At 55.7% G+C, this 13,992-nt stretch overlaps 5 protein-coding genes across 5 annotated transcripts; 3 read left to right on the top strand and 2 right to left on the bottom strand.

Annotated features, from left to right (window-relative positions):
* Nucleotides 1-574: 574 nt before the first annotated feature.
* On the top strand, nt 575-1,636 carry PpBr36_08861 (uncharacterized protein; the record flags this gene model as incomplete). Its single annotated transcript, XM_029895986.1, has 1 exon — nt 575-1,636. The coding sequence occupies one exon, from the start codon at nt 575-577 to the stop codon at nt 1,634-1,636; it is 1,062 nt and encodes a 353-aa protein (XP_029747660.1).
* A 1,606-nt stretch (nt 1,637-3,242) lies between these two features.
* Nucleotides 3,243-5,814, top strand: PpBr36_08860 (uncharacterized protein; the record flags this gene model as incomplete). Its single annotated transcript, XM_029895985.1, has 2 exons — nt 3,243-3,926; nt 4,036-5,814. 2 exons carry the CDS (start codon nt 3,243-3,245, stop codon nt 5,812-5,814), a joined length of 2,463 nt encoding a protein of 820 aa, XP_029747659.1.
* Nucleotides 5,815-6,095: 281 nt separating this feature from the next.
* On the bottom strand, nt 6,096-8,761 carry PpBr36_08859 (uncharacterized protein; the record flags this gene model as incomplete). Its single annotated transcript, XM_029895984.1, has 3 exons — nt 6,096-6,774; nt 6,859-8,041; nt 8,143-8,761. The coding sequence occupies 3 exons, from the start codon at nt 8,759-8,761 to the stop codon at nt 6,096-6,098; spliced, it is 2,481 nt and encodes an 826-aa protein (XP_029746892.1).
* A 1,078-nt stretch (nt 8,762-9,839) lies between these two features.
* Nucleotides 9,840-11,813, bottom strand: PpBr36_08858 (uncharacterized protein; the record flags this gene model as incomplete). The annotated part of the gene is made up of 2 exons (XM_029895983.1): nt 9,840-11,239; nt 11,342-11,813. The coding sequence occupies 2 exons, from the start codon at nt 11,811-11,813 to the stop codon at nt 9,840-9,842; spliced, it is 1,872 nt and encodes a 623-aa protein (XP_029746893.1).
* Nucleotides 11,814-12,620: 807 nt separating this feature from the next.
* PpBr36_08857 (uncharacterized protein) lies at nt 12,621-13,476 on the top strand (the record flags this gene model as incomplete). The annotated part of the gene is made up of 2 exons (XM_029895982.1): nt 12,621-13,042; nt 13,239-13,476. 2 exons carry the CDS (start codon nt 12,621-12,623, stop codon nt 13,474-13,476), a joined length of 660 nt encoding a protein of 219 aa, XP_029746896.1.
* Nucleotides 13,477-13,992: the final 516 nt, after the last annotated feature.

The following is a 13,992-nucleotide window of genomic DNA, read 5'->3' as shown; positions in this document are numbered from 1 at the left end:
CTTGTTCGATCAATTTGGACATTTATTGTTTTTATACATGTAAATTTCCTAGCCAGGGTAGGTAGGTAGATATAAAGGTTCATTTTCTGTGCGAAATCACAGAACATGATCTTTTTGTTGCCTTGCTTTTGCCATGTTTTTGCCTTGTCTTTTGCATAACAACATACCTGGAATCCGTATACCTTCGGGGTGGTTTGTTCCAGGATCCTTGTTATCTGCTGAGATTAGAGCTTTCGTGGGTGGGTTGCCGGTTACTGCTGATTTTCATTGGCCACCAACAAAGCGACAGTTGCTATCGTAGGCAGCCATAATTAATTGTGGAAATTCTAGCCGGGACAATCTCACATCAGCCCGCCCTTCCTTCCATGATCCCAAAACAAACCAAGCATTCTTTTCTTTGAGCCGCAGGAGGTCGAGAAACACGACTTGGCTGTCTTTACCCAGCGCGTACTCACCTTGCCGACCTTGACTTGAGCTTTAGATGCCTCACCAACTCAAGAGTTTATCCAACGGCATCAAAGCGTTGCACCGAAAAAGATTGATCTTTTGAAACAAAAACAAAAAAAAAAACACCATGTCAATTAAAGATCGACGTGCAGAAATCCTCAATGCACATTTCGACAAGCCAGGCGCCACCCCCGCACCCATAATCACATCACTAAATGGCGACAACTCGTGGCTGTTCTCCATTCCAGTGCCGACAAGACACCGGAGTCCCAACACCTCGCCCTATTACCACATAGTGTCGGATCCGTGGCTGACGGGTCCACCCACCACCGGCATCATCGCCTGGATCATATCCTTTGGCCACGTGAGCCCACCGGCCGCGTCGTCGGGCGCCGACGTCGAGACCATTTGCGCCGAGATCGACGCGGCCGCGGGCTTCAGTCCAGCGGCGTCGGAGCAGAAGCGATCCCGCATCGGCGCCATCGTTCTGGGCCAAAAGACGTCCGACCACGTCAGTGCTCGGTCGCTGGCGACCTTTGACCCGACGATCCCTGTGCTGACCGTACCGGGAACCGACAAGGCGGTCCGAGACATGGGGCATTTCGACACGGTCGGAGCGCGACTACAGATGGCAGACGAGATACGGGACTGGCGGGGGTGCATGGACAAGGAGCAACAACAACAGCAGCAGCAGCAGCAGCAACAGCAGCAGACCCCGCTACGGCTGCTGCCGCCGTGGATCTGGACCTTTGGAGTCAAGGGCGACAACTCCCTCATGTCGGTCGGGGTGATCGCCTGGGAGACGGAAGCGTCTGCGGACGCCTACGACGCCGTGCTCGACGGGCCGCACGGAATTCGCACCGACAGCGCCGGCGCGCAGGCCCTGGGTCAGGCCAGCCCGCCGCTGCGCTTCCTGGCGATGCTACACCCGACCAAGGAGAGCCGCACGCTGTGGTTCAGAAACATTCGCGGCGGCGCCAGCGGGGCGGAGCTGGCGGCACTGATCAGGACCAGGGTGTGGATCCCGACGCACGACTCCATGTACACCTACAGCGGCCCCGCTGGCTATCTCGTATCCGAAGCCCTGGGGGACAAGGCGAAGCTCGCTGGGGATGGGACGGACGGGAGAGCCAAGATTGTGCACGTGGGCAACGGGTTGAGCTACGCGCTGGATGCCGGGGAGACGTGAGAGAGAGAGACACGTGACTGCTATGGTTTGTTTGGTTTTTTTTTTTTTTTTTTCTTTCCTTTTTCTCCCTCGCACAGATGACTCGCGTCTTCTTCCTCTTTTGGTTGGCTTGCTGACTTGGGCAAATTTATTTTTTTTGTCAAGCAGGTTGCATTGCGGTTTTGTCAAATTCAAAATTCGTAAATATACTCATTTGGGAAAGAAACTAATCGAACAAATGTGCGCTCCTGATTTGCACACACAGACAAAAGTCGTACCATTTCAACTTTCACTTTCTGAGCGCACAGAAGACAAGACAAGAGCGCGCTTGTTTAGGCAATGGTAAAAAGCCCGTTCCCCTGCCAATCGTGTGTGTCAAAAAGGAAAGACATGTCCAAGGGCGAAAGGTCAAGCAAGACCGGAGAGACTGCCCCCGCCCTCACCTTCCCCTCCGAATTCAATTCAAATTGCCAAATGTGTCTGCGGGTTTAGATGATCCCAAAAGATTGGGAGCGCTTGGTGGTCCGGCCACTGATCCTTCCATCTGCCTAGAGTAAAGAGTAGATGGCTGGGTGCTACATTCCCTGGCATGAAATTTGGCCCTCATTCGAAGGATTTTTTTTTATTATTTCCTTTGTGACGGCGGCAACAAAAACCCAGGATATTTTTTTTTGTCGGACGAGGGATTCCCCAACTCAACGCTTGAACTAAAAAAAAAAAAAATAACAAAGAACGAGACGAAGATGGGTTTGCACGTGAGCGGATGCCCAGAATACGAGAGTTTCGCGCTTGACTGATTGGCGACCGACGCTAAATCGCGATCGCTGCGCGGGCGGCGCGGTCGTCTAGCCAGAGGCTAGCAAAAAAAAGGGGGGAGGACCGTGAACGCTCGCGATAGCAGACGTGCACGCGCACTCACTCGAGAGGGAGACGGCGTGACCGGGTTAGCTGGCTGTCGGAGGGTGGGATTGTTGCTGGGTGTTGGGCATTGTTTTCTAATTTATTTGCAGGATCCTGCTGCAGTCCGCCAAGGTAAAACCGGCGTTGGCTATCTTTTAGAAACAAAGATTGTATATTGTACAAGTCGTGTAAATTGATAAAATCGCCATGATGACGTAGTGCGGCTGTCCGGGATGTACCATCTCATGCGTGCACATGTTGTTGTCAAGCACTACATGTCAACGACTCGCTCGGTTCGTCCTCGACAGCTTCCCCGACCCTCCCATGTTGATCATTTAGAGGTCAAAAAGTCCGGCGATCCACGGCGCCAACGCACAGAAGATCAAAAAGAAGCCTTCACCTTCTTGGCCCGGTGGCCCGTTCACCCCTGAGATGGCTGTTCCGGATCTAACGGTGCACTAAAACTGCTGCAAGTCCAATTCGTGCGTGCATGGACGCTCACGTTTGGAATGAGTAGAGAGATACAAGGTATACAAGAGTCATTTGGCACCCATTCCTAATCGTGAGAGCTTGTGCAATTTGCTAAGGATCTACCTATATACAACCTTTGAGGTGGGTAAGTTGCCATGCCACGGATTGAAGGAAGTCGTCAATTCCTCAGAAATAAAAAGCCAACATTTGATCAATAAAAAGAGAGAGACAAAAAAAAAAAAAAAAAAAAAAAAAAATGTCTAAACCGCGGGATGACCCAGCAGTGGGCAAGCCTTCGGTCCAATCTCAAGCGCAAACCGTCAGCCTCTTGAGCAACCCACACGCAAGCATCAGTCTCAGCAGCAGGCGACGCAGCTCCCCCGTGGCGCCTCTGCAGCGATTCGACTCGCTCAACAAGACTGCAAATTTCTGCACAACCACAGTCGCCGTCATCTCACCACCGCCCACTCCCCACTCGCCTCGTTCTGCCAACAAGCGGGACACGCTGGCCCTGCCGCTGCGGCTGCGCAGCAACTCTGGCCTGTCGCTGCACACGAACTCGGCCGCGTTCAGGCAGTACACCGACTACAGCAACCTGGACGGGTCGCCCATCACGCCAAGCTTCTTCAACCAGGACAACACCACCACCTTTGCCATCGACTCGGCGTTTAGGCCGCGGACGGGCCGGCAGGACGCGGCTGGCGGCGGTGAGGCGGCTTTGACGTCGTCTAATCCGTACAGGAACAGCAAGAGGGAGAGCGTGGCGAGCGTGCTGACCTCGGCGCCTTCGAGGACGGGGTCATGTCCGGTGCTGTGCGTGCCGGAATTCTTTACCAAGGATGTCATCCAGATTGTGCTGCAGAGCCAGACGACGTTTGACAGGTTGATGTGGTACGCCGAGAGGCACAAGTCGACGGACGGAATGGAGTTTCTAGCCAAGGTTAGTAGTTTTGATCCTGCGGTGCAAGACAAGCACAAGAAGGAAAAAAAAAAAAAAGTTCCCAAAGCTGAGCTGATACTAAACTCAAAACAAACCCCCCATTCACCAGCTCAAAGAGTACCAACAATCCGTAAACAGCGTCACGGCCAGCCTATCGCGCATCAGCACAGAAAACACGTCCTTCGCAGCCACGACGCCGCTGCACCTCCCGTCCAGCACGTCGCGCCACCTCAACGCCGACGTCAAGCACATCACCGCCTCGGTGCTCCCGGCGCTCGAGAACGTGTTCCGCGACGCCAAGGCTCACGTCGAGCAGCGCATCGTCCGCGACCTCTACCCGGGCTTCGTCAAGAACCAGCTCTCGCTCGCCACCGAGGCCGCCCTCGCCACCGCCAACAGGGGCTCGTTCCAGTCCCGCTTCCCGGGCCTGGCCACGTCCTTTTGCCTCACCGACCCGCTGCTGCCCGACAACCCGATCGCGTTTGCGTCCGACGGCTTCCTGGGCCTGAGCGGCTGCCCGCGCGAGGAGGTCATTGGTCAGAACTGCCGCTTCCTGCAGGGAGGCGGCCTGCAGAACCTCGGCGTCACGAGGGTCCAGAGCGCTGTCAGCGCGGGCAGCGCAGGTAGCGTGGGCAGCGTGGGCGAGCCGCCGAGTCACGCCGGAGAAGGCAAGGTCGAGACGGTGCTCAACTACGCCCGCGACGCCGACGGCAACCTCAAGCCCTTCTGGAATCTGCTCTTCGTCTGCCCCCTGAGGACCAGCTCCGGGAGGATCGCCTACCATCTCAATGCGCAGGTCAACATATCCGAGGCCGTAGGGTCCGACAAGGAGGTGCTCGAGATACTGAGCGTGAGGCCATCCGAGCCCGACAGGTTACCGCCTTTAACATCATCATCGTCATCTTCTTCTTCGTCGTCGTCGTCGCAGTCGTCATCCCCCATCCTCGGGCTCGCCCACTCCATCACCGCCCCTTCCCCATCCTGCACTGGCCGGTTCAACAGCCCCAGCCAGGAATTCATGGAAGCCGCACAACAAAAACAACAACAACAACAACCAAAGCGGCGCTCCACAACCCGCGGCTTCAGCTTCATGAGCTTCCGCAAGAACCACAGCGCAGACTCGAGGGGATCCCGCGCCCAGTCCCGCGCCTCCACCTTCCCCGAGCAGGCCTCATCCTCCTACCCGGGCCCGGACCAACTCCACCCTCCACCTGGCTCCACGTCCGCCAGCTCCCGAAGCACAACGCCAAACACTATAGCATCGTCGACCCTAGACGCCACCGCCGCCGCCGCCGCCACGCAACCACCGCCATCATGCCCGGACCACCCGGGCCCCTACGCACGGCAGATGGTGCTCGAGTACGCGGCGGACGACAAGGCGTCGCGGGGCAGCAGCAGCCAGCGGCACCAGCTGCGGTGCGCGTTCGCGTCGGCGGGCGCGCTGGCGGCGCTGGGACTGTCGTCGTCGACGGCCGAGAACGACGTGCGCGACCGAGACGTGTTCGACGTGCTGGGCGAGACGGTCGCCGTGCCCAAGACGGTGCGGCGGGGCATCGTGGCCAAGGTCGCGGGCGGAGAGAGCGTCAGCGTCAGGCTGCGCGTGGGTGGCGGCGGCGGCGGCGGCGGGGCGGCGTTCCTGGGTTCTGCTGCTGCCACGCCGCCGCCGCCGCCGGGCTGTCACGGCGCTGCCGGCTCCGATCTGCAGTGGAGCGTCGAGGCGGCGCTGGAGCGCCTGACGGACTGGAGGCATGTGCATCACTCGGCCGATGACGCCTCGCGGCACGGGCGCGAGGTCGCCTTCCATTGGACGCCGTTGAAGGACGCGACCGGCTGCGTGCGCTGGGTGGTGTTGATCCTGGTGCCGGTGAGGGTAAGGAGGGCGACTTGATGAGCCATTTGGCCTTTTCTCTTTTTTTTTTTTTCTTTCTTTATTTCTTTCCTTTGTTCGGATGCATCTGGAGGAATATCACCCGCTGGGTTCGGAAAGCATATACAGACGTATATAGCATCAGAAAAAAAAGGGGGGGCGCGGCATAGGATATAAAATTAGACAGGCCCAGCATATTAGATTTTTTTCCCCCACAAGTACATATAATGAGAAAAAACGCACTTATCTTTTGTCCAACCCTTGATCTTTTTTTTTTTTTTCTTTTTTTTTTTTTTTTTTTTTTACAGACCAGTTCCAGCGGCAAACCTCGCAAACTCGCTCTTGTAATTACCTCCACGCACCTCGGCATCGCCAAGGCTCCTCTCCTGCTGCTCTCCAAACCCTACATACTGGCTCAAGCTCGGCGGCAAGTCCTCGACCCTGGTACCCCACTTGCTCTCCGTCGGGCCCAAGGTCAGCACGAGCTCCTTGCCCTCGGTGAAGAAGGAATGCTGGATCCAGTTCTTGTTGTACGGCTTCCCGTCCAGCGTCGCGCTCTGGATGTACACGTTCCTGTACTCGGTGTCGAACCCGACCGTCTTGATCCGCGCCGTCTTGCCCGTGTCCGGGTTCGTGATGTTGACCGCCCGGAAGAAGGGCGGCGTGATGAGGTAGACGTCCTGGCCCGGGTTCGGAAACATGCCCAGCATGCCAAAGGCCACAAACGAGCCCATGGCCCCGCCGTCGTCGTTCCCCGGCAGCCCGCCCGGCGTCGGGGAGAAGAACCGCGGGATGTAAAAGTGCGCCCGCTTCGCCGAGAGCCCCGGCCGCCCGGCGTAGTGGTACTGGTACACGGTCAGGAAGGAGGGTTCGTTGCCGATGTAGGTGATGTTGCGGTCGTGGAGGAAGTCGAGCCGTCGGACGAACTCGGATGGCCCGCCGTACATGGCGACTAGCTTGGCCTGGTCGTGAGGGACGAAGCTGAAGAGGGCGTGTTAGTTAGATTTTTCTTCTTCTTCTTCTTCTGTCTGCTGTCTAAAATGTGTCCAGATTGTCAAAACTCACAACCCATACTCCCACAAGCTGCTCTCATACGTCTCCTGGCCGTTGTTCTGCAGCGAGCAGGATCCGCCTGTTTTGGAGATGTTGCTGCAGTTCAGAGGGTTCTGATACCCAAACGTCTGGTTCATAAACTTGGGCTGGAAGAAGCCCTTGAACCCAGTATCGGTCCCGTTGTCAAACCTGGACGTCTGGTCCTTCTTGAACAGAGCCTGCCAGTTCCCGCTGCGTCCACGATACTTCTCCTTGTCCTGCTGCTTGCCCAGACCCCCCGCGATCTGCGACACGCAAAAGTCGTTGTAGCTGTACTCGAGCGTGCGCGACACGCTCCTGGTCAGGGTCCCGAACCCCTTGTAGTCAAAGTCCTGCACGGGTATGTACCCGAGGTCCTTCCAGCTGTCGAGCCCGCCGCGGCCCTCGACCGACCAGTCGTACGGCTCCTCCTCGGCGTCCTTGACCACGGCGTCGTACCCGGCATTCCAGTCTATGCCGTCCTTGATGCCCTTGACGTACGCGTCGGCCAGCACGTTGTCGGCGTTGGACCCGCCCTGCGTCAGCCCTTTGCACAGCGACATGCGGCAGTCGGGCAGCCAGCCGACGTGGCGGTAGATGTCGATGAGCGACCGGACCATCTGCGCCATGGCCGCCGGGTCGACCACGACCAGGAACGGCATCTGCGACCGGAACGAGTCCCAGAGGCAGTAGTACGAATCAAAGTACGGCTCGGCGTTGCCCTCTCCGTACAGCGGGTTCTCGCCCGTGTAGTTTTGCGGGCTGATCATGGTGCGGTAGATGCCGCTGTACAGATTCGTGACGTGGGACTTGTCGATGCCGACCGAGTCGACCTCGATGACGGACAGCTTCTTCCGCCACGCAGCGGCCGCCGCGTCCTGCGCCGACTGGAAGTCAAAGTTTGGCATCTCCCGCTCCGCGGTGCGGCAGGCCTGGTCGGTGCTGATGAAGCTGGTGGCGGTGCGGGCCAGGATCGGCTTGTCGCCGTTTTTGAACCGCACATAGGCGCCCGCCGGGAGAGGGTAACCGTTTATGCCCCGCGACACGCCAAGCGTCTTGATCTTGTTGGAAGCTCGGCTGTCGACCCAGATGCCCGCATCGAGGATCTCGGCGCCCTTAAAGTCGGTGCAGAAATAGGAAACGTAGCTGCCTTGCCCAAAGCTGGGCTGGAAACGGGCTGTTGTTTTGTTTTTGTTTTTGTCACGTATTGTCAGCTGGTAAACCAAAGGGGCTTGGCAAAAATGACAAAACATAAAATCCCGATCCGAGAGGACATACCATTTCCAATGATCCGCCCAGTCTGCGCATCAACCGTAACCGTCCCGTTATCCTGCCTCGAATCCGACAGATCCGACAGATCCTGAAACAGCACCGGCTCCGACGGCCTACCATCCGACGCCTTTGCAGGGAACGCGAACCGAAACAGCGCCGTCCTCGCCGTGGTCGTCATGTCGACCTTGAGGCCCGAGTCCAACCTGATGCCAAAGTACCCCGGCGTGGACGACACGTTCTGGGCCTTGAAGGCACCGAACGCCGCCCTGGACCGCTTCGGAAACGCGCAGCTGTTTACGTCGCCGCCCTTGCAGCCCGCGTACCCAAAGATCGGAAACGTGCCCAGCGACGGGTTGCCGCCGACGCCCGAGTCGTGCATGGCGCTGAAGCCCGTCACCGAGGCGTCGCGGTCCAGCGTGAAGCCGCCCTGGTTGCCTTGCGCGTTGGTGTCGGCCACCGCCTTGGCCATGCCGTACGGCAGCGTCGCGCCGGCAAACACGTTGCCGCCGTTGCTGGCGCCCACGAGCGGGTTGACGTAGTGCAGCGGGTCGAACTGGGCGCTCGCGAACCGTGCGCCCACCGCGACGAGCAGTAGCCCCCCGGTAGTGAGGGAGAGTGAAGGCATTTTGTTTTCTCCACCAGGGTTCTGGGGGCGAGCGATTGTGACGGCAGCGGAGAGTTTGAGGGGAGTGGGCAGTGACCAAAGGCGTCGGCATGTTCCAACCTTTTGTCAGTATATATTGCAGCGGGAGCGACGCGGTATTTATTAAACTATATCTAGTTCTAGTCACCGAAGCCTGCAACTCAAACTAAACCGATCAGCGGAACAGGCTCGACTGAATCGACGCAAAAAAACAGACCAGATTCGCTTGCCGAGCTGATGGGATGCTTTCCAATAGCTGCGAGGTAATTAATGCATGGAAGGAAGCTTTCTAAATCCCTAGGTTATGCTTCCAGTTTTTGGTCCATAGAGGGCCCTCGAATAGCCCCGAGCCAATGGGTTAAGATTCGTTCCGTCCGGACTTGATGTATTCTGGGGGCAACTTCCGACGACCATATATATATATATATATAGTTAATTGTCTTGCCGAATCTCTCGTGCAAAGTATATGTAAACCGTGACCCCGCGCCCGGCCAAAATTTAAAGTCTGGTAGGGATGAGCTAGATGGCGATTCATTAATCGATTATCGGCTAGCAGCTGACAGGGCAAAGCAAATGACTGTTTCGGAGAATATAGAGCTTCATGACTCTTGGGGAAATCGCTGCGAACCGCTCAAGCTCACAGAGTTCCAGGTAGGAACCAACTAGCCAGAACGTAGGTAGGCTTCATGCCCAATTTGGCCTATCAAGGGTGCCAAAGTCCAAGGTTTTTTTTTTTTTTTTTTTTTTTATTGGGTAGAAGAGCCTGGACCATATGTATTGCGAATAAAATAGCGCGGAACGTATTGAGCAACGACGAGAGCATGTAGATAGATGCTTTGCGGCATACGCGGAAGCAGCATTGAAAATGCACGTCATCTGAACATGACTGAATGAGTGGTATCGGTATCGCGGTTGACTTTGGGGCAGCCACGGCGACACGTGTGCAAGCATGAGGAACTCATGACTGACCGACACACGCAAATATAATAGTCAAGACTATAATCGAATATCCTTCGGGCAAAATGGGAGCCAGCAGGGTAGGGATGAATGCCAAGCAATCTTATGCATACTTTCTCCATTTGCCCTTCTGTGCAGAGCCGGCGGCCCTTGCTTTCCGCTGCCGACTTTCCTCAAGCAGCTTCAGGTGATTCGCGGCCCGCCACTCGCAAATGTCGGCAAACTGGCAATAGCGGCACTTGTCCGCCTCTTCGACGGGGACTCCGTTGGCTGGACGCTCGCCACGCCACCACTCCATGTGGTCCTCCAGACAGGAAGGCAGGTTCTCGTCGGCAACGTTGAAATTATGATGCCCGATGAGAGCGCCCACATCAGAGTCTTCCTCGTCTTCCATGCTCAGGTCAATATCCATCTCCTTCTTTCGCTTCGGCAGACCCCTGTACCGATATTCGATTGAGACGACTTGACCGAGCGAAGCTTCACCTCTTGGAAACGTTTGCTTGAGCTCATTCTTGAGTAGTGGAATGAGTTGCCTCAGAGATCGATAGCGAAGTCGCTCCTCTGCAGGCATGGAGGATGGAGCTGACGTTGCTGCGGTCGTGGCCTCGGTTCCACTTGAATAGTCGCTATCCTGTGATGAAGGATCCGGTGATGGCGGCGTTGAGGTCGAGTCCTGAAAGACCTCGTCATGCAAAGACCCGATCTGAGCGAGAAAGAGGTCGGAGAATGGGAGGTCTGGGTCGAGACCGTATCGTCGGTAAACGTGCAAATAGTCAAGTCTACCCGCAGCCATATCCGCCAAGAAACGGTGATAGAGATACAGCTGTATCATGGCGGGCCGCAGATGAACCTTGCTGGGTAGAGACCAGTGCCCTCTGGTCTTGACGTCAAACAGCCAAACCTTGCGAGCCGGCCCTCTCAGCTCCTGCGACGGATTCACACCTGCGAAGAAGTCGGTAATCTTGTGGTTCTCACTCAACCTAGCAGCCTCCTCCTGACTCCCAGACTGACTCAAAAGCTCCTCCTCAAACTGAGGATCTGGATGCTGGACGCTGAGGCCGTCGATCAAGCCGTTGACGACATGGCCGTCCACCAAACCCCACACTTCAAGCTCGCGCGTCAGGCCGTCGTCCCGAAGCGTGCGCAGACCCTGTATGATGTTCCAGATCTTGAGCCCAAACGCGTCTTCTTTCGTCATGATCTCGACGCGCACCGTCCTGTACACCTCGCGCTCGAGCTGCTCGTGTATCTTGGTGCCGCTCTTCATGGCCGCCGTCCTGGGCTTGCGCCCTCCGAGCCGCGTGAGGGTGTACTCGTGCTGCTGCTCGCACCATACCAGCGATGAAAAGTCCGTGACGGACAGTGGTTTTTTGGGAAAGGTTCGGAAGCGAGCGAGTGGTGATTTGAGAGGTTTTACCGCCTCGTTACCGGAGGAGGAAGATTGGGGCAAATCTTCAATATCGGGGTTTGGAGCAGGTTTGATAGCCAATAGTGGGATGCTCACTAGACGCTTCCGAGTTAGTTAGAAGTTTGCCGTCGTCGAGTGGGTTCCTTTTTTTTTTGGCAAGTTGTTAAAGTACAAATGAAAGTCGATTGTGGACTTACAATCGGGGTAGCGTACGTCCGCTTGCTTGCCGTATGCAAGGTCGGCGCTTTGTTCAGAAATGTTCGATACGGTAGAGCCCGAGCCGACGTGTCTCTGGCCATTAAACCCATCGAAGCGTGCATTGCGCGCGCCATTGTCATAGCCGAGCCGTGGCCCGATTGAGGCAGTGTCGGCGAGGCTGTCAATGTCGATGACTTCGGTCCAGGGACTCGCGGGGAACGCGGCTGTGATGTCGGCCTGGAGGTTAGAGATGGGGTTTGAAGACCGCGCCGGAAGCAGTATTTTTGCTGTCGCACGCTGGTCGACAGTGGTTATAGTGGTGATGGTTGTCTCAGAGCCGGCGCTAGACGAGCGGGGACGTCGGGCCGGGTCTTGAGCGTGGTCTGCAATGTTGGAAAGGAGCAGTTCGTCCTCTAGCGAGAGATCCCAGCCAAACTCGTCTTCATCATCTTGCAAATTCGGTCGAGCCATTGCGTCGCTGCACGGGTGGATGCATTGTGAGGGGGTGGAAAGCGGCCTCAACCTACAGACGTTTGGGTTGGGAGGCGCTGGGCTTTGTCGCAATGCGAGTTGCCTCCCGATCCCCACCAACCATAACAATGCGATCCGGCAGACGCGAGTTGTTGTGACCACTCACGTCATCACGTGAGGGAAGGGATCGCAAGGGATCGAGAAGAAACCTGGCGTCATAACTCGGAAATCATTGGGAAGAAAACTTATAACTGTTGTGATTTTTGGCAGTTGTTTACTTGAAGAAATATACATTGGACGAAAAGGCACCAAGTAATTAGTACCTCATGGGCGGGGGTAGGTAATTGATGTGAATGAATATTGGCCGTGTCCAGCTATGTAAGTGTTATTAAAATGCATGTAAAATATGAACGATACGAACTGGGTGTCCACAAACCACTTTTTACACTTTTCTTCAGCACTTAGCACCCAGAACAGCGGCCAGTTGAGGCCCGTATTGCGCAGTCTCACAGAGCCGTGGGCTGTGCCAATCAACAGAGCCCATGGTCATGTCAGCTCTCAATTGACAAGTGACCAAGCACTGTTCAAATCCAAGGCAGCAGCAACTTCGTCCCATGTCAAGGCATTTTTATTTCGTTTTTGACGAGCGTTTAAACCTTCAATGACTTGTTTTATAACAGGGAAACCTCCCCTCCGAAGCCTTTTTCCCCGTCGCTGTCCGCGCCCCGTTCATCTCTTCTCAATCGTCCTTCCCATTTTCGTCTCCTCGTCCAAAAGTAGTAATTTTTTCCGTCCGTCACCCAATCCATGTCGCAAAACTTCCAACCCCACCCACGGGCCTTGGCCGACGCCGGGGAGGAGCAGCTGCACCACCGGGGAAAGGCCGTGCTCGGCGAAAGCCTACCACCACCACCACCACCACCACCATCCGCTGCTGCTGCTGCTGCCGCCGCCGCCGCCGCCACCACGACGCCCACCACGGGAGGCCGGGTAGGACTCTCGCTCATGGACCTCCCCACCGAGCTGCACATACTCATCAGCAAAGAGCTCATCTACCCGGATGCGCTCTCGCTCAAGCACACGAGCAGACACTTTTACCACTTGGTCTACACGGGCGTCAAGCTCAAGGTTTCGTGGCTTATGCAGAGGCGCCGGCTGCACCTTGAATGCCCAAACGACACGCGCTGTGATCTGGGGAGTGATCTGCGATTTTGCAGGGGTAGTGTGAGGTATGTCTCTTTATGTTTTTCTTCTTCTTATCTTCAAACTTTCTTTTCTTCTTCCTCTTCTTTTTTTTTTTTTTTTACTTCTTAGTACCCATTTTATGTAATATCGGTCTCATCTCGCTTTTTATATTTGCGTGCAGAACAAAATGCTGACTATCAGGTTCACCGTCTCTCTCTCACACACACACACACACAACAGGCTTCTCATGCAACGACGCCGTGAGCACGTCGAGTGCGACAGTCGTCCCGGCCTGGGTTGTCTGGTCTTCGGCACCCCGGTCTGCGCCCACCGCCAGCAGCCACTCCAGCGCATCCGCAGCTGGCTCAAGTCTCGGCTCACCATAGAGCTCCAGTGGCTGCTGCTAGCTGCTGTGCTGGTCGTCGTTTGTTGGATGTGGCTTCCACAACTCTCGGCATACCTCGCGCCATCGACATAGTCGTCTTGTCCTGTGACTTGGCTGTGTGATTATTATTATTATTATTATTTTGAGCCGAGCTGTCTTTGTAATCACATCCAAATCCACATTTCGCGCTGTCTGTGTTTGTGTTCGACTGTCAAAAAAGATTTGATGTAAAATAGTTTGTGCGATGTTTTTCCTTTCAGCGAGGCCTGATTGCTACTATACCCCATTGTATTCGCGGCTTTAATGTGTACACTAGTCATTGATTAATGTAGCCTTGACTCCATTCACGCGCGAGATCTCAATCTCAGGTTTGGCGAGTTTTTGGTTTCCTTTTTTTTTATGCCGACAATGCCAGCAATGATGGAAGCCGAGATTGCACACGAATCTCTCTAACTTGATATTTCCGGTCCCCCGGCATGTTCGGACTATTGCGTTCTGGTTACGCCAGCCCGTGCACGAACGATATTATTATGCCCTGCGTGCGAAATCAATCTCTAAAAATATTCTCGGTTTCCTTTTCCAGGTTCACTTGTTCCACCCGCAAAAAAA

The sequence above is a fragment of the Pyricularia pennisetigena genome, chromosome 5 (genome assembly GCF_004337985.1).
Source record: "Pyricularia pennisetigena strain Br36 chromosome 5, whole genome shotgun sequence".
In the NCBI taxonomy this organism is placed as follows: Eukaryota; Fungi; Ascomycota; class Sordariomycetes; order Magnaporthales; family Pyriculariaceae; genus Pyricularia; species Pyricularia pennisetigena.
The sequence above is the reverse complement of the archived record's forward strand: the minus strand, read 5'-3'. Positions and strand labels throughout refer to the sequence as shown.